This window comes from Rattus rattus, chromosome 14 (assembly GCF_011064425.1).
Source record: "Rattus rattus isolate New Zealand chromosome 14, Rrattus_CSIRO_v1, whole genome shotgun sequence".
In the NCBI taxonomy this organism is placed as follows: Eukaryota; Metazoa; Chordata; class Mammalia; order Rodentia; family Muridae; genus Rattus; species Rattus rattus.
Genome location: NC_046167.1, coordinates 76749586 through 76775895, shown reverse-complemented (window position 1 = coordinate 76775895; position 26310 = coordinate 76749586). Strand labels below are relative to the sequence as shown.

Here is a 26310-nt window from a genome sequence, read left to right as displayed (position 1 = left end):
TCTATGATGATGCACCTACTCCTACCCACCCACTCCTACTTAACACCCTGGCATTACCCTACTTTGGGGAAGCAAGTCTTCACAAGACTAAGGGCTTTTCCACCTATTAATGCTGAACAATGCCATCCTCTGCTTTATATGTGGCTAGGGTCATGGGTCCCTCCATGTGTACTCATTCGTTGGGGAATGCGTCCCTGGATCTCTGGTGGGGTCTGCTTGGTTGATATTGTTGTTCTTCCTATGGGGATGCAAACCCCTTCAGCTCCTTCAGTCTTCTCTCTAACTCTTCCTTTGTGATCCCCTTATTCAGTCCAATGGTTAGCTGAGACCATCCTTATCTGTATCAGGAGGACTGTGGCAGAGCATCTCAGGAGACACCCATATATAGCTCCTGTCAGCAAGCACTTCTTGGCATCAGCAATAGTGACTGGGTTTGGTGGCTGTATGTGGGATGGATCCCCAGTTGGGGGAGTCTCAGTATGAACTTTTCTTCAGTCCCTGCACCAGTCTTTGTCCCTCTATTTCCTCTTGTGAGTATTTTGTTCTCCCTTCTAAGAAGGGCTGAAGCATCCACATTTTGGTCTTCCTTATTCTTGAGCTTCATGTGATCTGTGACTTTTTTCTTAGGTATTCCAAGCTTTGGGGGTAATATCCACTTATCATTGACTGTATAGCATGTGTGTTCTTTTGTGACTGGGTTACCTAACTTAGGATGATATTTTCTAGTTCCATCCATTTGCCTAAGAATTTCATGAAGTCATTTTTCATAGCTGAGTAGTACTCCTTTGTATAATTGTACCATATTTTCTATATGCATTCCTCTTTTAAAGGACTTCTGGGTTCTTTCCAGCTCTGCTTATTATAATTAAGGCGACCATGAACATAGTAGACCAGGTATCATTTTTTAAAGATTTATTTATTTATTTATTTATTATAAGTACACTGTAGCTCCATCATACCACAGGATGGAATCAGAACACATTACAGATGGTTGTAAGCCATCATGTACTCACTGGGGTATGATCTCAGGAATTCTGGAAGAATAGTCAGTGCTTTTATCCACTGAGCCATCTCTAGCCCATATCCTTGTTATTTGGTCACTCAGGAAGCATTTGCTTGGGGTTACCTGCAGTTACATAACAACACCCATTTTAACTACCTACTATTTCAGATTCAAGGATCTGACACTCTCTCTCCCCTGGTGTTTCACTCTCTCACACATGGAAAACATTCTCTCCCTCTACATATAAACATACAACAGAAAATAGGGACAGACATGTTTTCAAAAGTGCTAATATCTTATAATGCAATTAAAGAAAAACAAGCAAGTTTATATGTATAATAGAAATCATATACTGTTCTTCTTCATATGTTATTTTTATGTTTTAAAGTTTCTACTTCATAAATGTGGTACACATTTAGTATCTAATCATTAATCATAAGAAACAACATAGATCCTAAGTGATTCTAATAAATATCCTTTTTCTCAACATAAAAGAATGAGATAATAGAGTAATCAACACTATTTCTTCCAAATTTGAAATATCAGAATGCTTATTCTCTTCAATTTATTGTCATAGCCTTCACTCCCAATCCATCTCCTATTACTCTCAAGTTAGAGAACCAGAATGAACAGGATGCGTGCTGGCCAGTGACTTTGTCTTTTTTATCCTGAGTATAATGTTGCATTTCTTATTTTCTTATTTCTATGACCATGCTATATTTACAGGTTGGTTCTTATGTTTCCTTTTTTCAATGGTAGCAACTAAGTTATATCATCCATATCTGCTATTTCTGTTATTTTGTTTTGCTTGAAATTCATTCTTTAGCTTCCTTCTCATGTCCATCCTTCCTGTCATGCATTCCTTTTAATAGACTCTATCCTTAAATTGCATAATATACAGGAGGAACAATACCTAGCTATTCAGTGTTACACTGTTTTGCTTATTTAATGTTTTCATATTTTTTGAATTTTATTTTTTGTTTATAAAGACAATATTTATCTTTCTGGGCCTGCCTCTCCTCAAAGTAGGCCTGTATGCCAGTCAGGTACTGAATGTAGAGATCAATTTGATTCTGGCTTCAAGTGGTAGGATCAAATGTGGACCTACAAGCCTGGCCTTTTTTTTTTTTTGTAGAGATGGACTTGGAATGTATGTATCTTTATATGTTAAGCAGATCCTTTTGTGTTGAGCTTACCCCATATTTTAGTTTTGAAATTTCTTAGACATTCTCATTCTATTTCCTAGGGTACCATGTACTCATGATGTTAACACTGCTGAGTCTTCTCAGTCATTGCAGGGCAGGCACTGACCTTCTTTCTACCTATTGTGTTTATTGTGACTTTATGTTAGAAAGACTATTAGAAAGACTATGAGTATTTTGCCTATATGCACGAATATACACCACATGTCTGTCCAGGCCTCACAGTAGCCAGAGGATGGCCTGACACTTCCTGAAAGTAGAATAATGGATAGCTGTGATCCTGCTGTAAATACAGGCAACTGAGCTCACTTATTTGTAGGACCAGCAAGAGCTCTTCCTGTAGCATGTAGCCTTTTAACTACCCTGCCTTAAGTTCCTGACAGGCATACTTCCTGTCCCTGCCCTGGTTCCCTTGTATCTGGGGACCAATGTCACAAAATAGAACACACACACACACACACACACATTAATATGTTTACCCTGACATATGTGTCACTGGCTGTGCTTTTCCAAGTCCCCCACAGATAGTCTTTCCTTCCCATTACCCTTTGCTCAGCACTCTATATCTGCCCTTAGCTTAGTTGCCCAGTTACCTTTTCCTTGCTCAACACCATAAAACTACTCTCAACTTAATTGCAATTCTAATCTCCCACCTGCAGAGTGGCCAATCATGAGTCCTCAGAACATCTCAGACATTGGCAGCTCTCCCTCCAAAGCATGGCAAATTTCTCTTTCCTGTCTCTTGCTTCTCTTTTGTCACCTTTGGGAACCTGGAATTCTCACCTATTTCACTGTTTCCATTGGCTGCTGTCAATATTACTAATCAATAAAAATCCTATTAGAAACAAGGACCTTCATAATTTACATGCAGATTCCCAGGCAAAGCATAAAACCTTGGTCTATACTTCACTGCTGAGCCATGTCTCCTGCACTGTGTTGTTTACATCTAATCAACTTTCATATAGCTAAGATTTTCTCCTATCCAATTGTAACTGTTTAAACATATATTCCCTTTCAGTAATATCTGGTTAATGTTACAGTTTGAAACTGTGCACCTCAGGTTTCTTGAAGATGAATACAGGACTGGATTGTGTGTATAATTCTCTTAGGAATTTATGTAAAACCTGAGTTCTTTCTATATTTCTGGTTTGGTTGGTTAATTCTGGTAGAGAATACAGGGTCTTACTATGTATCTTTGGCTGTTCTAGAACTCATTGTATACCCCACTCTGGCATCCGACTCAATGTGGTACTTCTGCTTCTGTCTCCTGACTGCAGTGTTAAAGGCATAAACTAATAAAGCCAGCTTTTAACTGATTTTTACAGATAGTAATTGTTAATTGTAATACAATTTTTTGATGTGTGATAATTACTATTGATATTGTATCTCTGTGTCCTCTTTATACATGTAGCTGACATTTCTCTAGAAAGGCTCCATTCTATTCAATGGAATGAGAGATGACAGGGTGAACCTCAACATTAAGTTTCCGTGTAAGATGACTTGGTAGTTAGAGTAGAACTTCAGTCAGGAAATAAGTCAGACAGACCCTGTAATTCTATGATCACATTGTTTATGAGGAATGCATGCCACATTAATGTTGTCTCTATCATGCTTTCTTTTGTGCCATGTATGAATAACTCTAGAAGCCAGTGACTTTTGAGGACGTACATGTGAATTTCACTCAGGAAGAATGGGTTTTGCTGGATCCCTCTCAGAAGAAGCTCTACAAAGATGTCATGCAGGAGACCTACAGGAACCTCAGTGCTATAGGTCAGAGTGTGAATTTCCCTTTCTTGTTTAAAATTGGAGAAAAGAGTTTCTTTCTTTGGATGCACTTCTGAAATATCAATTGAGATGGATACAGAATTTTGTGCACGAAGCATGCATGATTGAAGATAGTAACTTATGTTTTTCCTTATTTCCATCCATACTTTTTTTTGTTACTTTATTTTAGGCTTCAATTGGGAAGACCAAAATATTAAGGAATATTGTCAAAGATCTAGAAGACAAAGAAGGTAATTTTTATGTGAAAATTCATGCAAATATGTCTCTGAAGAAATTTTAATGTGTGCTGAAAGTTTGAGAATAAAGCAGCAGTGTAAATAAGGACAGGTTTAAGTGCATTGATGATTGGTACATTCTAACAAAACCATGGTCTTCCATGTGCTGTGTCTGATTTGTTTTTGCAATGCAATCCTTTAAGACACAGGATTTGGAAACAGTGCCTGAGTATGTATCAGCATTTGAAACACAGCCCTATTAGAACTACACTGCCCAACTGGCAATACATTTTTGCTAATTTTGTAAAAGCTACACAGTGAACATTTGAAAGATACATGTCCAAAGCTTCCAATAAGCAAATAGTCTATAGTAAAGATAGTGTTATTCACATATTAGGAGTGATATTATTGCCTTTAGCCAGATGAGGAGATTATTGGTGTTAAGAAGGATGTTGTGCAGTAACATTAATGCATATATCACATGTCTATGAGGAGCAAAATGTTAAACTATGTGAATGCAATGTGTTAGTTCCTTTCATAGACATATCACATATAATAATGAATAAAAACCATATTTAAAAGGGATGTTGATGGACTGACCCTGGACTCTGACCGCATAGGAAGCAATGAATATCCTAGTAAGAGCACCAGTGGAAGGGGAAGCCCTGGGTCCTGCTAAGACTGAACCCCAGTGAACTAGATTGTTGGGGGGGGCGGCAATGGGGGAGGATGGGGAGGGAACACCCATAAAGAAGGGGGGGGAGGGATTAGGGGGATGTTTGCTCGGAAACTGGGAAAGGGAATAACAATCGAAATGTAAATAAGAAATACTCAAGTTAATAAAAAAAAAGGGAGAAGAAAAAAAAAAGAAAAAAAAAGAAAAAGAAACATCAAAAAAAAAAGAAAGAAAGAAAGAGAAACATCAAGAAAAAAGGGATGTTGAAAAAAATCAATGTACATGTCTGGCTCTCTCTCTCTGTATCTATCTAATTCAATCTTTTTGTCTCACTCTCTTTCCCATAACAATGGGAAGATATATAGTGGGTTGCTGTTATAGTAGATTTTTTTCAACATGGTACAAGTTTACAAGTAATTGGTTTTCTAACTTCATTGGTAACACATAAGCAACCTCATTCTGTAGAAAATTCTCTTGAGTACTAGGAAGGTAGAAATGCTTCTATTTCTCCTCCATCACTTTGCAAATATAGTATGTAGAATACAGTAAAAACTGGAAAACACTGAGTGTGTTAAAGATCTAAATTCTTTTCCTTTTCTTCAGACTTGGTAAAAAGCTTTTATAGAAAAAGGACATGTGGGGTTGGGGATTTGGCTCAGTGGTAGAGCGCTTGCCTAGGAAGCGCAAGGCCCTGGGTTCGGTCCCCAGCTCTGAAAAAAAAAAAAAAAAGAACCAAAAAAAAAAAAAACAAAAAAAAAAAAAAAAAAAACAGACAAGTAAAAAAAAAAAGAAAGAAAAACGACATGTAAAGCTGAGCCATGTAAAATATGCTCTGCCATCTCAGGGATCTTGGAAGATGAAAGCCAACCCATAGTGAAGGGAAAAAGCTTGAATGTGAGCAAAGTAATAAAATCTTAAGGGCAGATGCCTCTTTATATTGAGACAAATTTTAACATTAAATCATAGAGATTTAAGTATTCAACACTGTATTAAAGTTTTCATGTGTACCTATCATCTTCACAGGCATGAAAGAAGTCAATGTGCAGAGAATCCCTCTGAAAATACTCACTGTGGTAAAGCCTTTGCTTTACATGCTCACAGTCATGCTCAAAGGCATGAAAGGATTCATTCAGAAAAGAAGCCCTCTGAAGTTATTCAGTGTGTTGAAGCCTTTGCTCCTTACACAAGTCTCCAAATACATAAAAGAACACAAACTAGACAGAAACCTTATGAATGTAGTCAATGTGGTAAATCTTTTACACAACTCTGTAGTCTTAAAAGGCATAAAAAAAATCACACTGGAGAGAAACCCTACAAATGTAATGAATGTTATAAATCCTTTTCACGGCATGATGCCCTCCAGATACATAAAAATATTCATAGCATAAAGAAGCGCTACATATGTAATCAATGTAATAAAGCCTTTGCACAACCTGGTGTCCTCCAGAATCATGAAAGAATTCATACTGCAGAGAAACTGTACAAATGTAGTGAATGTGATAAAGCCTTTTCACAACCTGGCTATCTCCAGAAACACAAAAGAATTCATACTGGAGAGAGACCCTATATATGTAAAGAATGTGATAAAGCCTTTTCACTACTCATTCAGTTACAGAAACATCTGAGAATTCATACTGGAGAGAAACCCTATAAATGCAATCAATGTGATAAAGCCTTTTCACGGCACAGTACCCTCCACAGGCATAAGAGAATTCATAGTGGCGAGAAACCCTACAAATGTACCAAATGTGATAAAGCCTTTACACAACCCTGTATCCTCCGAAAGCATAAAAGAATTCATACTGCAGAGAAACCCTACAAATGTACCGAATGTGATAAAACCTTTTCACAACCTGGTTACCTCCAGAAACACAAAAGTATTCATACTGAAGAGAAACCCTACAAATGTAATGAATGTGATAAATCCTTTCCACTACCCAGTAGTCTCCGCAACCATAAAATAATTCATAGTGGAGAAAAACCCCACAAATGCAATGAATGTGATAAAGCCTTTTCACACCCTGGTTACCTCCAGAAACACAAAAGAATTCATACTAGAGAGAAACCCTACAAATGTAATGAATGTGATAAAGCCTTTTCCCTACTCACTTACCTCCAGAAACACAAAAGAATTCATACTGGAGAGAAACCCTACAAATGTCATGAATGTGATAAAACCTTTCCACGACCCAGTAACCTCCGCAACCATAAAATAATTCATAGTGGAGAAAAACCCTACAAATGCAATGAATGTGATAAAGCCTTTTTTCGACAAGATTACCTCCAGAAACATAAAAGAATTCATGGTGGAGAGAAACTCCACTAACCTAATCAATGTGATAAAGCCTTTTTACTACACAGTAGGCTTCAGAAGCATAAAAGAATTCAGACAGTACAGAAACCCTACAAATATAATGAATTTGATGAAGACTTTTCACAGCAAAAACAACAAAAAATCTTCAAATACATATAAGAATGCATACTGGAGAGAAACCTCACGAATGTAATGAATGTGGTGGAGCCTTTTCATAACACAGAAACCTCCAGAAGCATAAGAGACTTCATCCTACAAAGAAACACTATGACTGTCATCAATGTGGTCAAGCATTTGTACAGCACAGAAATCTCCTACAACATAAAAGAACACATACTGGAGAGAAAGGATAGGAATGTCATCCATGTGATGAAGCCTTTTCACAACACAGTCATAACACATATAGCAGAGAAACCCTACAAATATATACAATGTGATACAGTGGTTCCAAATCTCAGTTATCCTAAAAGTAATGGAAAAATTCATCCTAGAGAGAAACCCTACAAATGTAAGCAATATGATAAAGCCTTTTCATGACATAGTATTCTACAAAAGCAAAAAAGACTTCATACTGGAGAAAACCTTAACTGTGATCAATCTGATTAAACCTTTTCATGACAGAGTAATCTCCAAATACAGGAAAGAACACATATAGGAGAGTTACCCTACAAATGTAATCAATGTGACAAAGCCTTTTCCCAAAACTATAGTCTCCAAATACATAAAAAGATGTATACTGGAGAGAAGCCCTACAAGTGTAGTCAGTGTGATAACAGCTTTACAATCCAAGTCATCTTAAAAGGCATGGAAGCATACATACTGGAGAGAAACAGTACAAGTGTAATCTATGTGACAAAGCCTTTTCTCAACTTTACAATCTACAAATGTATAAAAGAAGACATTCTGGAGAGGAAACTACCAAGGTAATGACTGTTAGAAAGCCTTTTTACAATGCCCTCACTGTTGAAAGTATAAATGAACATGCTGAAGAGAAACCCTATAAATGTGATCAAAGTCTTCATCATCCTGAACATATTTATTTGTATTGGAAAGAAACCTGAATATAAGCATGATGGTAAAGACTATGCCCAGCACAGTTATCTCCTAATACAGCAAGGAACACATGCTGGAGAGATAAAGAGACAGAGACAAAGATAGACAGAGAGACAGAACACATTCACACCCAGAGAGAGACAGAGAGACCTTACGAATGTATTTAATGTGGGAAACCTTTGAATATCACAGCTCTCTTTAACCACATAGTATATCTTAGAGTAGATATACTAGTAACCCACCAGTGAGAGAAGCCCTGTGTGAGTAACATGGTATAGACTATATAGGAGTCATTTATCTTGTATAAAATAATAAAGACTGGTAAGAAACTTCATGAAAATAAGCAATGTGGTAATTTTTTTTTGAAATGAAGAGAAAAATACATGCTTCAGGAAGCCCTATAAATATAGCCAATGTGGTAAAATTTTGCACTTTGTGATATTTTATGCGGGAGTAAATCTGTTAAATATTGCATATCGCAGTAGTCTTTCAGGATCTACAACTCACAATTGAGGAAATCTGTGAATCTGATGGACTTGGTACTATCTTTAGACAACACACTTATATTAAGTTACAGGAAATGATTCATTCTTGAGAAAACTCTAGCAAGTGTCAACTCTCTGCTCAGATACGATGATATCTCTGTTTTGTTTGTACCTGCAAATTCACAAGGACAAAATCCATATGAATTTTATTTATAAGGTAACTTGTTTAGATTTCAGAGTTTACTTTAAATTACATGAACTAACTCATTGAGGTGTGAAACTCTATGGTGCATATTAGTGCCTTTGTTCTTGCTGTGATGTCTAAGGCAATAGAGAAAAATTTAATCCCAAACCAGGGTTTCTACCTTACCTTTGATCATTTAATTTTCAGATAAAATGTACACACGTTTACATTTATAAAAGCCTTAATCAGCTCAAGGCTTTGGCAGATAGCTATCCTCTATGCCAGTATGCCTATATCTCAGCCAATAATTTCATCATACAGTCTTCATTGTTTCGTCTTGGCTATGCTTAACTCCAATTAGTCATCCCACATGACCATTATTTTATTATTGACCTTACCTAAGGCTGTTTTTTCTCCATCAACTTTTTCTCCTCGTGGTTCTCCTCCAACTCCAAGCCCAGTATCCCTAAACCCTGTCTATGTCTCTTCTCTCCCAGCTACTGATTGTTGTCATCTTAAACACCAATGAAAAGTAACTAGAGAGCAAGGTACACAGCTTCACTTTGGTCTGTGTATGGACTTCCCTGGGAAAACCAGGTTTTTGGGTCCTGCACTGGACATTACAGTCCATAGCAACAGACTAAACCTTAGCATGAAGACAACTTTTTAAAGTGTTTAAATTGCCTTATGATTCCAAAGGGATATGGGATCAGCATGAAAGTGTCAAGGCAACAACTGTCATTATGGGGCAGCTAAAGGAGGGAGCTCAGTGCTCACATCCTCAACCCGTAGCATTAAAGAGAGTATGGCATCTAGACATGGTATGAAGATTTAACCTCACAAGTCTACTCCCAGTGACATATTTTCTCCAGCAGGGGAACATTTCCTAAATCTCCCCAAATGACACTACCAACTGAGAAGAATTGATTTCTCTGTCTTCAAGGCTATATGATTGCATTCTGTTACATGAGCCAATTCATGATGATAAAAATGCTGTGGGTAAGCCTTCAGATGCCTCAGCCCCTGGGTTATACAAGAAGAACATCATGAGTAATATTTTCTTTGTTTATCAATTTCTTTTAATTTAATTATGAGATTTGTCTGTGTCTTTGTGTAGGTCTGTGCATGTGAATGCAGATTTCCAAGAAAACTAAACTTGTATCTTTTTATATCAGGAGTCACAGTAAAATGTCAAAACCTGATCTTGTTTCTGGGAATGAGCTTTTATTACTTGGCCATGTTTCCAGGGATGTAAATATTTTAAAGTGTTTTTATGTCATCTTGATGTCAGGAAATAGTAAAACTTACACAAGAGACAAACCCTATCCATGTTATTGACTTGGCTATAGACTGTGGACATCACAGATATTTTCAGTTTCAAGAAAAGCATCCTGTTTCATCTCTTCTTCATCATATCCTTGAGGGAAGTAAATTATTTCCCATGTTCATGAAAGTGTTGTAGTAGAGATCACCAGTTAGGTTTCTGGTTTGTAATTTCAAACACTTGGTATAGATATTAAAGTTTGGTTTGTGTGTTTCAAATCCATTTACAGATATTTATTAGGCTGTCCTTGAGTTCCTTCTGTGACTTCTGTTCATTAATTCCACTTTACTTTGAGATTGGTATTTTTTCTTCTGCATTGAAGTGAGTTGAATACTCATTTTCTATGTGGTCCATCGTTTATTCAAATATCAGGTTTTGTGATTATACATTTCCAGTAATGTTGCTGGTGAAAGCATGATGGGATCACTTTTGGTTTGTTTGTTTGTTTGTTTGTTTGTTTGTTTGTTTGTTTTTGTTCTTTTTTCCTTGAGTGATGATGCAGAGTGTCTTCCAGTCACCAGCTACTGAGCAAACTGGGAATGGAATGGGTACCTCTGCTAGCCTTGTCCTCCCTCCTGCTTCCGAAACTGGCAGAGAATACTTGATTTTTTATATTTTCACAAATTCCTTTGAGATGTTGTTTGTTATGCAGCCTGGCTTTGGTGTCAGTCATTAGTCTGGGTTATAATTTCACTCTTGATTCTCACATGTCAGCCTTCGGAGTACAAGTCCAGGGATAGAAGATGTGCACTCAGGGTTGGGGATTTAGCTCCGTGGTAGAGTGCATGCCTAGCGAGCGCAAGGCCCAGGGTTCGGTCCCCAGCTCCGAAAAAAAAAAAAAATAAAGAAAAGAAGATGTGCACTCTATGTGTACTGTTTACTCAACACATTTTAATAACATTAACGTTAAAATCCTTAATAGGTGGAAATAGAAAGAACATTAAATACCTTAGGTGTATACCCAAAGGATCCTATTCATCTATCTCTAGAAGTGTAATAATGTACAGTAATCAGCAATCAACTGCCTATCTCACAACGCAGCTTGTTGTACCATGTGTATGTATATATTATTTGTCAGTCCATGCTAATTCATACACTGTGAGTAATGCTATTGGTACCTTCCTCTAGAACTGCTGCCTCCTAAGGAAATTATTTGCAGATGTAGGAAAATGTAAGTGCAGTGAGATTTATTTTAATTATTTTTTACAGTTGGGTGAGTGTAGAATGTGGTGATGTGTTTTTAGGCAACCACAGATTTATGGAGACTGGAAGACAATACTGTGGCTTCTACCTTGGGCATCTGTATATGGAGAGCAAGGTCATGCTGGCAGCCTTGCTCAACACAGACCTTTCACCCTGAGCCTCAACACTGATGCTCACATAGGATTAGGTGGAAGATTACATCAGTAAAATCCTGTCTTTGTTTCAGTTTTTTTTAACTTATTGTCATCTAAGGATGGAAGAAAACAGGACAAATAGAAAAATAAGGAAATATTTTGTCATTTTTTGTAATCTGGCCGTTCAGTCTTAGACGGAAATACTTTTGCTGCTGAGATAACACACTTTTTTTTTTTTTGGCTTAATGAGGGCAGATGATTGAGCTTAGCAGGTTGGGTAGTGAGAACACAGGCTCTAATCCTAACACTAGTAACAGAAGTCTCCTGTCATATGCAGCCCTTCTGCCTAAAACTCATGCCTTCCAACTAAGAGCAATATCGTTTTGGTTTATCATGGCATCTATTATAATTCACCAAATCTAGGGCAGAGTTCTGTCCTTATTCCACAGATGGTGAAACCAGTATATAAAATGTTAAACCAAATAAGGATCAATGATGCCACTTGAAGCTAAAAGCATCCTTGGGTTTTATCTCTAAAACTCACATAGTGGAAGTAGATAATAGACATCTGTGAGGTATTTTCTCTTTGCTACCTACATCCATGGCACAGGTGTATATCCACAAACACAGTTGAAACATTTTTACATGGAGGAATTACAAAGGAAAGAACCCAGTTTTTGAGAATACATGAAATGATTTGCCAGTTTAAATTATTGTTATAAAATATCAGTACATATTACCGAACATCAAAACTATGAGGTTTCCTTTTTAAATCTTAGTTTATCATTCATTCATTCTTTGATTCAAATGTAAGTCATCGGAAAACCTCAGTGTGTCTTCGAGGTACATACCTGTAACCCCAGGACATGGGGATGGTGGCAGTCCAGTCTCTGTGCTTTAGACCATGGTTGTGTACATAGAGAGTTCTTGGACAGCCATCCTATATAGTGACATCTGTCTCCAGATGAAAGAGCAAACCTCCTTTTACTGAAATTCCCTAAAACAATGTGCCTGGCTTCTGGACTCATTTGGCAGCATTGGGAGCCCACAGCAATGCCTGGGAGGTAAACCTCTGATGTAATTTATGCTTCCTGTAGGGAGAGAAAAGGAACATGTATGTATGAAGATTTGTTTGCTGAATGGGATTGTATTCTGATTCCTTGATGCCTGCAAAACTTTCAGTTAGGAACTCTGAGTGGTGGTGACTCTCAGGTGACATCAAGGCTGTCCTCAGGGGACCATGGACCTCAAACAGAAGTCACTCTCATAAATCTGTGGAAGTCAAGCCTTTAGAAAGAACCATGGAGTATGGATGAACTATTGGGGGTGGGGCTTTGGATGTAAAAGCAAGAGGAAGAAAAGGCCCTCCAGAGGGCAATGCTTGGGGCAGGACGTGAACACCAGCTGCCTTCCATTGTACTTCCTATATCCACTCAGCTGTGACAAGTCAGTCCTGTCTGATTCTTCACCTCTCTTTTTTCTTGGCATGTACACAGAGATGTCAGTGATAGCACCCTGCATACCCAGCATGGCAGTCTCCAATTACACCATAAAGTCTTTCAGTCCCATAAGGTCATACCTATAACCTGCCCTCCTGGTAGGAAGTAGATATTCTAAAGATTCATTCATATCTCTCCCTTTGGTTATGCTGTAGTGTAACAGTGGACCCCATGAGCTTTGAATTTCCCTTGGAGTCTCTGGAAAATGACTGATTCCTCTAGGTATGAACTTCTCCACATATCTTCCCATTTACTGAATACTTTTCAGAGGCAAGAAGAGCTAGAATTCTGTTAAGGACTTAGGAATAGGAGAAAATTCCCTGTTCCAAATGATTCATACGGAGTAAATATGTTAATCTTTTTCATCTGTTATAAATAATTTCCTTTTTTTCCTTTTCCTTCATTTTTATTGTTTTATTTTAAAGAGTATTTTCACTCTCGTCTCTGGCTGGCCTGGAACTCCTACCTGTTGTATAATCTCAAAGAATTTTGCCCACCTTGCCTGAGAATACCAGCATTAGAGGTGAACATGTCAGAGCTTGATGAGTCAGTTCTTTTAATTGGCTTAATGGGGATGAGTGGCTGAGTCTATCTGGTTAGGGTAGCAAAGACACAGACTGTGGTCCTAAGTCTAGCAATAGATGTCTACCATGAAATGCAGCCCTCTTCCCTTCAGCTCCACTGTCTTTCTTACTTTCTTTTTTTTCTTTAAAGATTTATTCATTTCATGTGAGTACACTCTAGCTGTCTTCAGACACACCAGAAGAGGGCATCAGATCCCTTAGAGATGGTAGTGAGCCACCATGTGGTTACTGGGAATTGAACTTAGGACCTCTGGAAGAGCAGTCAGTGCTCTTAACCACTGAGCCATCTCTCCAGTCCCTCCACTGTCTTTCTAATTAGGAGCAATATTGTTTTGCTTTATCATGTCTGTTATAAGTCACCAAAGGACTAGGGCAGAGTTCTGTCCTTTTCTACAGATGGTGAAACCCAGACCCAGAATGCTCTGTCATTACTGCATAGATATGTGGAACTGCTCATGTTGCTCATGCTGTGATTCTAATGACTCACTAAAGTGGAAGCCACCTCAGCCAGACCTGTTGGCACAGGCCTGTAATCACCGTGCTTGGAAAGTGGAGACAGCCGTTTCAGGATTTCGAGGTCATCCAAGGTGAAAGTGATCAATGGGGTATGGTGCTAGTCCTAGAGAAACAAGGCAGAATGTGATTGGCTCAGGCCTATATCCATAGACTTCCCTGCAGCTCCAGAGGTTCAGGGTAATGACACCATTAAGTGTTAGCTGAGGTACTTACACTCCAATTTTTCTATACTTGATAATGTTTCCTGTTTGAAACACCCTGGTTACTTCAGGGCCAGGTTACTGCAAGTGGGAAATTTTTCCTCAGGCCGGTATGAGCTCCCTAATGGCACATCCAATGCAAAGTGTTTATCCCTGAAATCATGTACACACCAAACAGTACCTCACAAAGCAGGTGTTATGCATTTATTTGTGCATACTTTTTCACACATGGTTAACAAGAAATTGGAAAGGAAGGATTTCAGGGTGCATAAGGAAGAGATAAGGAAGGAAAAAAAGTAATACGATATATTGAGATCAAGATGTATAAAAATAAAATTTAAATAAAAATGTGCTCAGATAGCACAGCAGTTTGATAAGGCACTGTTAGAGGGGCAGGAGGCCAATTCCCAAAACTCCGTGGTTACTATCTCTGTAAAGGATCTGCTTCCCCCTGCTGGTCTAAGCGTATACTGTGCACAGGCACATGGGGGCAAAATACCCATACATATAAAAAAAAATTCAAAAAGAATACCTTAAAACACTGGAATTCTCTGCAGTGAAGTCGTGGTCGTGAGAAAGAGAGCAGTCAGGGCTAGTGGATATGTAATTCTTTATGTCCTGCATTGAGGCATCTATTGCCTTCCTCTGAACCAGCTTGCTCAGGAGGAAAAGCTACTTTACCTTGAGGTTAGAATAGCTCAGCACAGTTGTTCAGGTAAGAACAGTAACCATTGCAGTGTTATGTGACTGTTCCTTGATGTATTCTGTATTTGTGTTCTGTGTCCTTTGTATATGGGAGGGTTGTGGCATTGAAACATCTTTTAAGTCTATCTTTTTGATCAAAACATTAAGGACTAGTATGAGATAGTTTTGCTGTGTAAATGTCCATCTGCCTCAGTGACTAAACTTGCAAGTTCTGGCTCCCATTTAAATTGTTCAAAGCATCACCTGGAGCCCAAACTTAAAAGAGACTTATGGATGACAGCATATGTGGAACTCAAAATCTGTCCTAGGCTGCCTCTTCTTTGGGCATCAGCCAGAGGTGAATGAGTGATCTCTCCCTGGGAAAGGATGTTAATTCTACACCAGCTGTACATCCAGCCTTTTAGAACATTGTTTCTGAGACAAGCGTTCCCATGGCGAGTCACAGAGCCCTCATTCCACTATGTTATTTCCCAGGTCAGTAACATTGCTGTCCTACTGATAACACCAACTGAATCTTAAGTTAACATCTGTACCATCACTGTGTTTTAAAAGTTGCATTTGTCATATAATCAACTGTTTATTGCATCCAGAGGGAAAGGATTTGCATGAGGGGCATAGCCTCTGCATTCAGACCAGAATAGGAGGAAGTTTACTGGGTACACTACTGGGGCGGTGGGCACAATCAGCTACTGGAGTAGCCATTTAAAAAAAGGACCTGATCATGGCAGGGTGGTGATTTAGTAATTTTACAGAATGTATTAATTCATGTTGGGAGAATGAAAACAGACTAGATCCGTGGGTGTAGGATTTGTGATGTCAGTGAAGCCCATGAGTATTCAAATTGCACTCAGGTTACTGTCCTGGGGAGATATGTGCAGTCAGCATTGACATAGTGAAGTCAGCTCAGAAATGTGAAACACAGGCCTTCATTGCCCGTAGTTGTTTGTGTCAAGTTCCAGGTCTCAGCAGCCAACACTCCAGATAGAGACAAGGTCAAACGGTATTTGATAAATGCTTTTCCAGGAAAAGGGCCGCTCTTTTTCTAAGTCAGAATGGCTATGTGTTTTTCAATTCCATTTATGTTTGTAAAAAGTCCTCCATTGGTTCCCTTTAATGCAGCACTGCTCTGAACTCTTACTTGTTTGCATTCTGTGATGTGTCCCAGGCACAAGAATTTCTTTCCCCTTTTTACAAGTTCTGCTTAGGACAAGGCCTGCTGAAGCCCAGGCTGAGTCATGCTACGTAATAGAGAATTGCTTTGAACCTTTAGTCCTGTCTCTAAGGCCACATGATGGGAGGACAGTCCTGCATCTCCTCTAGGCTTGGCTCTGAAGGTGAAAGTTTTCCTGTATTGGCAGTACTTGACATTAGCAATGAGTAGTGACGTCATCCATTTCCCTTGGTCGATAATCACCCTGACTGACCATTACTCTGGTCCACAGACCAGGCAATGAAGAATCTGGAAAGTGTATTGCCAGGGCGTTAAGTTTGGAATCGATGTGTGGGGGTGGGAGCATCCTCATAGAAGCAAGGGTAGGGGGGCGGGGGTATAGGAGAGGGGGAAAAGGAGATAACATTTGAAATGTAAATACATAAAATATCTAAGAAAATAAATAAAGTAGAAACAAATGTAAAGAAAGAAGAATATGGACAAAGACCTGAACTTACTGTGAACTGTTGTTGACACTAATGCAGCTAGTTCAAATTACTCTAGTTACACGAGTTCAGTTCCCTAAAACCAAACAGATGGGCACTCTGAGGGATTGTTATTATTTGCAATATTCAAGATGGGCAATCTCTTCTTTAATCTGGAGGTATTGATTGACAAGAAAAAATTAGTCTAGGCCATAGCTTCTGGTGGGCGCTTCCATGAATAAAGGATATTGAAGTTGGTAGTTCTTTCTCTTCTTGCCATACACTGGCTAGAAAGATCATTTTATTTTTCTGGCATTAGCATCTCCTTCTCTTTAATTCTGGCATATGGTAAAGACGAGCTGAGACACACAGCTACTGCTGTATTCTTCAAATTTCCATTGGTATACAGTTTTTGTTTCACTAGTTGGACCACATTCTGTGAGCCATTCTTATATATCCACTCCATGCACACATAGACAGATCCATTGTATTAGTTCTGTTCATCTGCAAAACCTTTACTAACACAGATATGATGTTTCACCTTCCCACTGAGGAAGATGTGCTTCTAACATTAGTGCTCCGTAGCTGTCGGCATCCATTCCCTGCTTTTCTCCCAGGGTTGTTTGCAGTCTCACATGTAGCAGTTGAATATTAGCTGCAATTTTCCCGACGTCAGCGTACAATCAGAGAAACAAACATCACACTTTGTGTCCTAAAGTCTCTCTTTAATTGTTACTATCCTTGGAACCTATACTTCAGTCTGCTCCAAGCTGAATACTGTACCTTGCAAGGTATCCCTCTTGATTAAGGAGGAGCAGCAACAGCAGCAAGAGCAGGAGGAAGAAATTCCTGCTGAGTGCTGGAAGGCAGAAAGATAGGTTATTGGAAGACACGCTAAAGAGATACTGAAATAAAAATCTTGCAGCTCTGAGAAGGGTAAGCTCCTGGACTAGAATCCTGGGCCAGGGAACGCTATGCTGTGTGCCTTCAGCGAACTCTAATCCTAAGGGAGGGGTTCATGTCACTCAAGATTCACTGGCCAATCAGGGCCTCCAGGCAGGGTGTCCACTAGTAGAAGAGGAGTGTACTTCCTGGTGCCCTGTTTCCAGCAGCCGATTTACCGGAGTTGCTTAGCGGGCTTGAATGATTGGCCTGATGTGTTTTGATGTCGGCTTCCTGGTGTCTTATGGACGTCCTGGCAATCTACTAAGTCAGGACATGGTGAGTAGGTGACCGCTGCCCAAAACGAGAAGGAGCGGGCGGCTCAGTCGCCGGACTCGGTGTGGTGGGATGCAGGGGGCTAACCCTGGCTGTTCTTTCTTTTTGGTTTCTTTTGAGGCAGCGGAGGGGGAAGAATGTCCGCGGGGGTAAGACTTGGTCTTGCGAGATATTTAGGGTTGCTGTTTTACCTATTTTAAGTCTAAGGCGCTTTGCAGCTGTAGCTGACTTTCCTGAGTTCCTCAGAGGCCAGACTGTAAACTGCAATCTCTGGTGTGTAGCCCCTCACCTTAAAACAGCAGGGGGTTAAGTAGCCTTTCTTCTATCTGCAGGGAACTGGGCTGCTCTAACTTCCAGCCTGGTAGTTGAAGTCACAGGGAGAAAAGTGACACACTTTGAAAGGTGACTTTAATGTTTATTTCCAAGTTTTTCTCAAACGTTGTCTACTAAAAGGGAATCGGGTAATTGAGTAAAGGATTGATTGCTAGATCCTTTCCCTCAAGTCCAGATGCACTCACTTGATAGGCTTGGGGGAAGTTTGGAGCAATAAACTTCTATGAGCCAGGAGAAGAGAGACACCCTCAGAGAAGAAAGACTTTTATACAAGCAAATATGGATAAACTCACCTAAGTTCTATACAAAATCATATGTTTTGGGGAGGTTGGCTTGATCAATGCATATTGAATTTCCAACTGGAGGGTACCCCTTTGCAGCTGTGTCCAATCCACTTGCACAATTACTTCAGCTAAGTGGGTTGAGAAGAATGCCGTATGTTCCAGCTGTGTGTTACGTTACATATCTAGCACCTAACATTGCACATAGGGTCCAGGTCAAAGCCATTCTCTCTGCCAGGGAATGGCCCTTACTTATTCAAAATTGGTACGGATATGTGGGGATTTTCTTATTATTAATAATGTTTTTCTTTTGAAAGAGTCAACGATTGATTTCACATTTTATATTTCATTTCTTATTAATTCGTTCATTTTTATTGGTTATTTGATTTATTTACATTTCAAATGTTATCCCTCTTCCTGGTTTCCCCTCTGCAAACCCCCTATTATATCCCTCCCCCGCACCCCCACCAACTCCTGCCTCACCTCCCTAGCATTCCCCTAAGTTGGGGCAGAGTCTCCACAGGACCAAGGGCCTTCCCTGCTCCCATTGATGTCAGATAAGGCCATCCTCTGCTATGTGAACAGCTGGGGCCATGGATCCCTCCAGGTGTTCTCTTTGGTTGGTGGTTCATCCCTGATAGCTCTAGGGGAATCTGGTTGGTGATAATGTTGTTCTTCCTATGGGGTTGCAAACCCCTTCAGCTTCTTCAGTCTTTCCCCTAAGTCCTCCATTGCTGTCCTAGTGCTCAGTCCGATGGTTGGCTGTGAGCATCCACATCTGTATTGGTCAGGCTCTGGCAGAGCCCCTCAGGGAGCAGCCATAGCAGGTTCCTGTCAGCTCATGCTTCTTGGCATCAGCAATAGTGTCTTGGTTTGGTGTCTGCAGATAAGATGGATCAGCATGGGGGGCAGTCTCTGGATGGCCTTTCCTTCAGTCTCTACTCCATTCTTTGTCCCTGCCAAAATCACATTTTTGAGATGTGTGTGTGGCCCCATCTCTCAACTGGGTCTGGATATGGTCTCTACAGGTTCACTTTCCCTTTTGTTGGGTATTTCAGCTAATGCCATCCCAGGTGTGTGCTGGGAGCCTGTTGGCTTTCCTAGCATCTAGAACTGTCTAGTGGCTACTCCCAGTTCCTCATTCCCTACTGCTACATACTTCCCTTCCATTTCCTGACCCTTTGTACTTCTTTCCTATCTCTCCTCACAACTAATGCTCTCCCACCCCCACTGCCCGCCCAGCCTTTCCCTCTCCCTATTTCTGCCTCCTGCAATTATTTTATTTCTTCTTCTAAGTAGGACTGAAGAATCCACATTGGTCTTCCTTCTCGCATTCCATATGGTCTGTGAGTTGTATCGTGGGTATTCTGAGCTTTTTGTCTCACCTCTAGTTATCAATGAGTACATACCATATTTATTCTTTTGTGACTGGGTTACCTCACTCAGGAAGATATTTTCTAGTTCCATCCATTTGCCTGTGAATTTCATGGTGCCATTGTTTTTAATAGCTGAGTAGTACTCCATTGTGTAGATGTACCACATTTTCTGTATCCATTCCTCTGCTGAGGGACATCTGGGTTCTTTCCAGCTTCTGCTATTATCAATAATGCTGCTATGAACATAGTGGAGCATGTACCTTTGTTATATGTTGGAACATCTTTTGGGTATATGCCCAGGAGTGATATACCTAGGTCTACAAGGACGAATATGTCCAATTTTCTGAAGAACAGTCAGTTATTTCCAGAGTGTTTGTACCAGCTTGCAAACCCACCATCAACTGAGGAGTGTTTCTCTTCTCCACATCCTTACCATCATGTGCTGTCACATGAGGTTTTGATCTTAGCCATTCTGACTGGTGTGAGGTAGAATCTCATGGTCATTTTGATTTTCATTTCTCTGATGACTAAGAATGTTGAACATTTTTTTAAATGAAATTTCCCTCTCTCTTTTTAAAATTTTTTAAAAGATTTTACTATATATCAGTACACTGTAACTGTCTTCAGGCACACCAGAAGAGGGCATCTGATCTTATTTCAGATGGTTTTGAGCCACCAGGTGGTTGCTGGAATTTGAACTTGGGACCTCTGGAAGAGCAGTCAGTGCTCTTAAGCACTGAGCCATGTCTCCAGCCCCAGTGTTTGGATTGTTAATACTTAAATGACTGATTTGGTTTGAGGCTCTCACAATTTTCTCATATATTCTTGTCTCTGCCTCCTAATTTGCTTATTGTCAGCATTTCAGACCATATGATCATTTGATGGAGATGCAATTTAGGGGGTGCCTCCGAGCCATTCGATTTTCCTCATTTGAGAATTCTTTGTTTAGCTCTGTACCCCAAAAGGAAGTTGATAACATTGCTGTTGTGACAGTATTTAATATTAGGGATGAACAGTGCCTTTGTTGTGAAGTCAAAAGATAATTTCTAAGAAATGACGGTCTGGTTCCTAGGACTTGTGAACACTGCATTCCACATTTTGGTTTGCCTGCTACATTTTACTAATTGTTTAGAAACTGATAGACAGGCGGTGATGGGAAGCACTCTTGAGAGAAAGATCAGTAGCCACTGACGGTAAGAAATAAACAGATTAGAGGGCAGTTTGAGGTATTTTTGTGGTGGCTGTGAAGTCTCTGTTCTTTTTAAATTTTTCATACATACAATCATAGGTAATAATGGTCAAGTTGACATTATGCCTGGCAGAGTTTCCTTAAGTGTTTGATGAAAGCCTGACTATATTTTGTGCTTTTGTTCATGGCTTTTTCTCTCCATTCCCTCATTATGTCAGCAAGACTGCACGTAGTCTTGATTATTGTATCTTTGTGTCTTACTGTGTCTGTGTGTTTTCTATTTCTTTATTGTCCTATTGATAACTCTGTGTTGTATAGGATGGCACATACCCTGGGATCAGCTTCCCCATCATAAATTGTTGGAATGTTTTTATAAATACATTTTTTAAAAGAATTATTTATTTTATGTCTATGCATACACTCTAGCTGTCTTCAGATAAACCAGTAGAGGGCATCAGATCCCAATACAGATGGTAGTGAGCCACCCTGTGGTTGCTGGGAATTGAATTCAGTCTACCTGGAAAAGCAGTCAGTGCTCTTAACCACCGAACCATCTTACCAGTGCCAATTGTTTGATATTTTAATTTATAGTTTTTTTTAAATCTGAGTTGCTGTCTCCATCCTGTCTGAGATTCAACCAGTGAGCTCTTTGGTCTTCTTGTTGCCATGTGCCTCCATTGCTGTCATGGACTCTAATCCTTTAGAAGTGCAAGTCCAATTCAATGCTTTCAATAATGATTCCTCTTGGCCATGGCCTATTTTATGATATCAGTGAAAATTAACCATACAGTAGGGTTGTGTGGATGATTGGAACACAGTAAATTTCCCCTTCCAACTACACAAACCAGGGAGGACTTTCTTCTACATCTAGCTGTAGAGCAGTTAGCATCAGTGCAAATCCTTTAAGGGTTGGAGTGATCCCAAGATTGACAAGTCTAGGCTGCCGTGAGGAAAAATCCTGTTAAGAACATTCTCCTTTACTAATAATGAGACCAATGTCAAATGACTTCTCAGCTCTCTCTTCTGTAGAAGATTTTGATGCTAGGAATATTTGTTGAAAGGCGCTTGCTTAAACACAGACTGCATCTCCTATACTTTTAATATGTGTTATACATTATAGTGTGCTCATCAAATCAAAGTCAGCTGGGGTTCTAAATCAGACCCTGTCTCAAACAAAGGAAATAATCAGAACTGTATTTGTGATAGGCTATCATATTTCAATTTTTCTTTCCTTTACTAATTAATCTTAATGGTAAAATTTGATTCCAAGGTAAAAGTTACCTTTTTTTTTTTTTTGACTTGTTCTTCATGTACATTCTTGTGATTTTGACATCATACATGGTTTCCAGTGTTCCTGGTATGTTCTGTTAACTGGATGATAGTGAATTAAGTTACTAACTGAAAAAAGATTCTACTTCTGTAAGCACATGCTATGTACCTAGGCCTTGAGCTTGACTATAAAAGCCATCCCCTGCTTTTTAATAAATTGATTTATTTCTTTTATGTATTCAGTTTACATTCTGAACACTGCCCTCCTCCCGGTTACCCCTCCCATAATTCTTCGCCCAGCTGCCTCTCCTTTTCTCCCCTGAGTCGATGGGCCACATTGTATTACGCAGATCTTCTATTTCGTAGGACTAGTGTAACTACAGTATCTTGGTTTCATACTTAGTTCAATGTTTTATTCAGATTCTTGATAGCCTGGTGTGTAGACCCAAAAATGGGCCAGTCAGACGCTCATCAATCATCTAAAATTGATTACCTTACTGTTCATTCCTAATATTAAATATTGTCAAAGCAGGGAAGTTATCAACTTCCTTTTATTCTGTCCCTTTCTGGACTGTGACTTTACCACTTTCAAAGTTCCTGGAGTAAACATTGATATTAAGCTGTGATGAAAAGAGTACAGAATCTTTGATGTAAAGGATTTTCCAATGCCTGGGAAATAGTGAATCACACTGAGTAGAGTTTACCTCAGGGAGAGACTGCTTCCCTGAGGTAAGTAGCATGGTAACCAAGCATCTTAGAGATTAGGATGCGAGGATGCACATGGTTGATCACCCGGATTGTCAGAAAATATGGCTTCAGAAGGTAACACAGGAGACAGCCCTGATTAACCAACAGCCACTAGGCCCATCCCCAGATCACAGAGCAGCCCTTTAACAAGCAGCTTCATGGAGCATTGCAGGGTCACAACCACCACTAAGGCCTGGTGTGCCATAAAGGATCGCTTTTCTTCTTGAGAAAAGCATAGTTCCGCCAGGTGGGCAGGACATCAGGTGACACCATTTGAAAAGGAAAAACACTGTTGTGGTGAGGACTGGCCTGATTGAGCAAGGCTTTCCATGAGGACTTCATGGATAGAGAATTACATAGCTCCTTCTCAAACTCAGCCACATCTTAGAGCTTGTAAGGGCCTGGGGCCTATGACCTGGGGCCTTTCCCTAAGGCCTTGAGGTATGTATTAAAAAAGCAGAGCTTCTTCTCTAAAACCAGGCATATGCTTTTGAGATCTGTTAATGGTCTGGGGCCAGGTCCTTTGGAGAGGGGTTGTCTCTGCTGCTGAGATTCCAAAAATTGCTACCACCTGGGGCTGAAGACATCAGTTCCAAAGTAGTGGAGGCATGGCCTTTAATGTTAATGAGATGGCCCTGTACTCAATGAGCAACATTGTTTGATCAGATTCTTCCTTAATTTGTCCATTGTATGGTTGATTCTGCTGACTTCATGGAAGTCTCCCATTTCTTTCCATTTCCCTTGTAGGTAGTATAAATGCTGCTGTTCTTAAGAAGCTTCCTTAGCAGAAGCCTTAGCTCCTTGCTACCCCACCCCAGCTTTCATACTTTCTATCTCCTACTTTTTCTATCTTTTGCATCCTCTGAAGCCTTCCACTTAGGATTCTGTCCCTGAAGAATGGCCTGCTCTTTCAGAGTATTGGTGTAGTTAAGAAATGATTGGTGAAATATATTTGCTATGTAAATCTCCTAACTGCCAAGTGGCTAAAACAAGTAGTCACCACTCTATCCTTAAATTGTTCAGAATCAAACTTAGGGTGTCTGTGAATTGTTGTGTTTATGCAGGTGAGGGCTAAATGAGTCCATTTGTGCATTTGGGGAAGTGAGTTTTTTGTTTATTCTCTGGGGAGTATAGCTTTACCCTTGAGTGTGCCACTGTCCTTCCTCTTCTAAGGAATTTGGGCCCTTTCTTCTGCTGTATATTTAAATGAGCCCATCCTTTAGTCTAATGCCGGTTCCCAGCAGGTGTCTCTTGCTTCTCCAAAACTGGGATAGTCACTTGCATAACCATTTCTGGAGCCACCTGATCTGCCTGGTTATTGTCCAGTGCCACTGAGTTTCTTCCCATATGATGTCTTGGGCAATGAATGCTCATAGTTGTTACCTTCATCATGACATCCAAGAGACCCAAGATTTTGGCTTTGAAAGACCCCCAGAGCAGGGAGACCCTCACTCAAGTCTCGAGATGATGCGACCCCCCAAGAACTCACGTAAGCCCGTCCTTGCTGTAATAAACAAGAGGTTTATTGATAGGAATCAGTGCACTGGGGTCGAGACTCATATCCCATGCAGGGGCAGTGGAGTTCGACCTCGTGATGCTGGGAGAAAGGGTATTTAAAGGGAGAAACCACAACCCAAGAGGGCAGGGGTGGTCTCATTGGAAAATCACAAGAAGCTTCCTGTCAAGATTGCTTAACTTTTTGTTCCCTTTAGTTCCTAGGAGAAGCTTCCTGCTTCTCAAGGTTGTTCTTTTAAGATTTTAATCTAACTTTCTGGTCAGCTAGTTCCTGGATGAAGCTTCCTCTTATCTTTACTAGGTTGGGATCACCTATCCAAGGGCCTAATCTTAAACCCTTTTATCTGGATCCTGGGAGAGCAGGCTCAAAAAATGTGATCCTTTACTTACTTACTCCTAGAAGGCTTGGTCTGGAATTTGAGGTATTTAGGGCTTCTTAGGGGTGAGATTCCATTTTTAAACTTCCGACTTTTTGGCTGTATTTTTTATTCTTTCAGCTTCTTTTTCTACCTTGGTATATAGCCCGGTGGACGGGAGCTGTGGCAAAGGCATCTGTGCTGATGTGCTGAGGGATAGAATGCTAAAGAATGGAAAGTTCCTGCCTATTTGAAGGCAGATTGCTTGGGTGGGATCTTGTGGTCTTTTCCGGATGTCTTGAGGCAAAGTCAGCTGCAAGTCATTGAGATGCTCCTCATTAAAGTTGAAAAGTTGTAAAGTTTTAACTCCCTATAGACTAGACTTGAATCACCCACCTACCACCCACCCCCAAGAAATGAAGTGTTTTAGCCTGCCAAGGGTGTATTGGGGGGAGAGCCTTCTTTTACACCAATTAGATGTCTGAGAACTGTCATGGTGGGCACTTTGTTTGTACTCTAGCTTTATCTCTTGGCTTACAATAGATTCTTGGAAGCAGAAGGGTAAGAAAGAGCAGAACACAGATGAAACAAGATTTGAGGAAAGAGAGCAAAGGAGCTGACTTGGGTTTGATGTTTTCAGGAGAAACCTAGACTAGGTAGAAGGGCATACATAGAAAGAGATTTCTGAGTGTCTTGCAGTTTAGTTCTACATTCAAGCTTGTCAATATCTATGTTACATATAGTTAAAAAAATGAAGTTAGCTCACTAGGGTAGCATGTCTTTACCAAACCTCCCACAGCATTTGTCATTATTGGGAATATATATCAGAAAATGTAAAAAGGTAAAGGCTAGAGAAAGTGACTTATTTTAATTCAATTGTATAAAATCAATTTTAAATGAAAATATAGTAAATACAGAGATGGCTTAGTTATGAGCATTGGATATTGTTACAGATGACACAGGTTGCATTCTCTAAAACCCTGTGGCATTAAACCAGCTGCTGTAACTGTAGTCCCAAGGGATCTAATGCCTTCTTCTGACCACTGCAGGTGCTGCACACAAACAAGTGCCAGGAAAACACTCATATACATAAAATAAAAATAAGGTATAAAAAATGGTGTCTTACACTGGATGGTTTTAGCTCATTGGTCAAAGATCAAGTGACTATAAGTGTGTGGGTTTATTTCTGCGTCTTCCATTCTATCCATTCCTGCCTGTCTGTTCTCATCACTCTTGCTCTGTAATACTGCTTGAGGTCAGGGATGATGATTCCCCCCAAAATTGTTTTATTGTTAGAAATAGTTTTTGC

General features: G+C 39.8%; 2 protein-coding genes across 3 annotated transcripts in view; one reads left to right on the top strand and one right to left on the bottom strand.

The window, feature by feature from the left end:
• Nucleotides 1-26310, bottom strand: part of LOC116883832 (zinc finger protein 431-like) — a 93802-nt gene that overhangs the window by 41911 nt on the left and 25581 nt on the right. The window lies entirely within an intron of this gene.
• LOC116883906 (zinc finger protein 614-like) lies at nt 877-26310 on the top strand. The gene is made up of 4 exons (XM_032885168.1): nt 877-894; nt 3849-3975; nt 5905-6200; nt 25143-26310. Exons 1-4 carry the CDS (start codon nt 877-879, stop codon nt 25212-25214), a joined length of 513 nt encoding a protein of 170 aa, XP_032741059.1. The 3' UTR covers nt 25215-26310.

Bases quoted from the DNA above. Each gene is read 5' to 3' on its own strand.
- LOC116883906 (XM_032885168.1), top strand. The intron at 3,976-5,904 runs GTCAGAGTGTGA...TCATCTTCACAG, and splicing joins CAGGAACCTCAGTGCTATAG to GCATGAAAGAAGTCAATGTG. The intron at 6,201-25,142 runs GTAATGAATGTT...TTATTCTTTCAG, and splicing joins TGGAGAGAAACCCTACAAAT to CTTCTTTTTCTACCTTGGTA.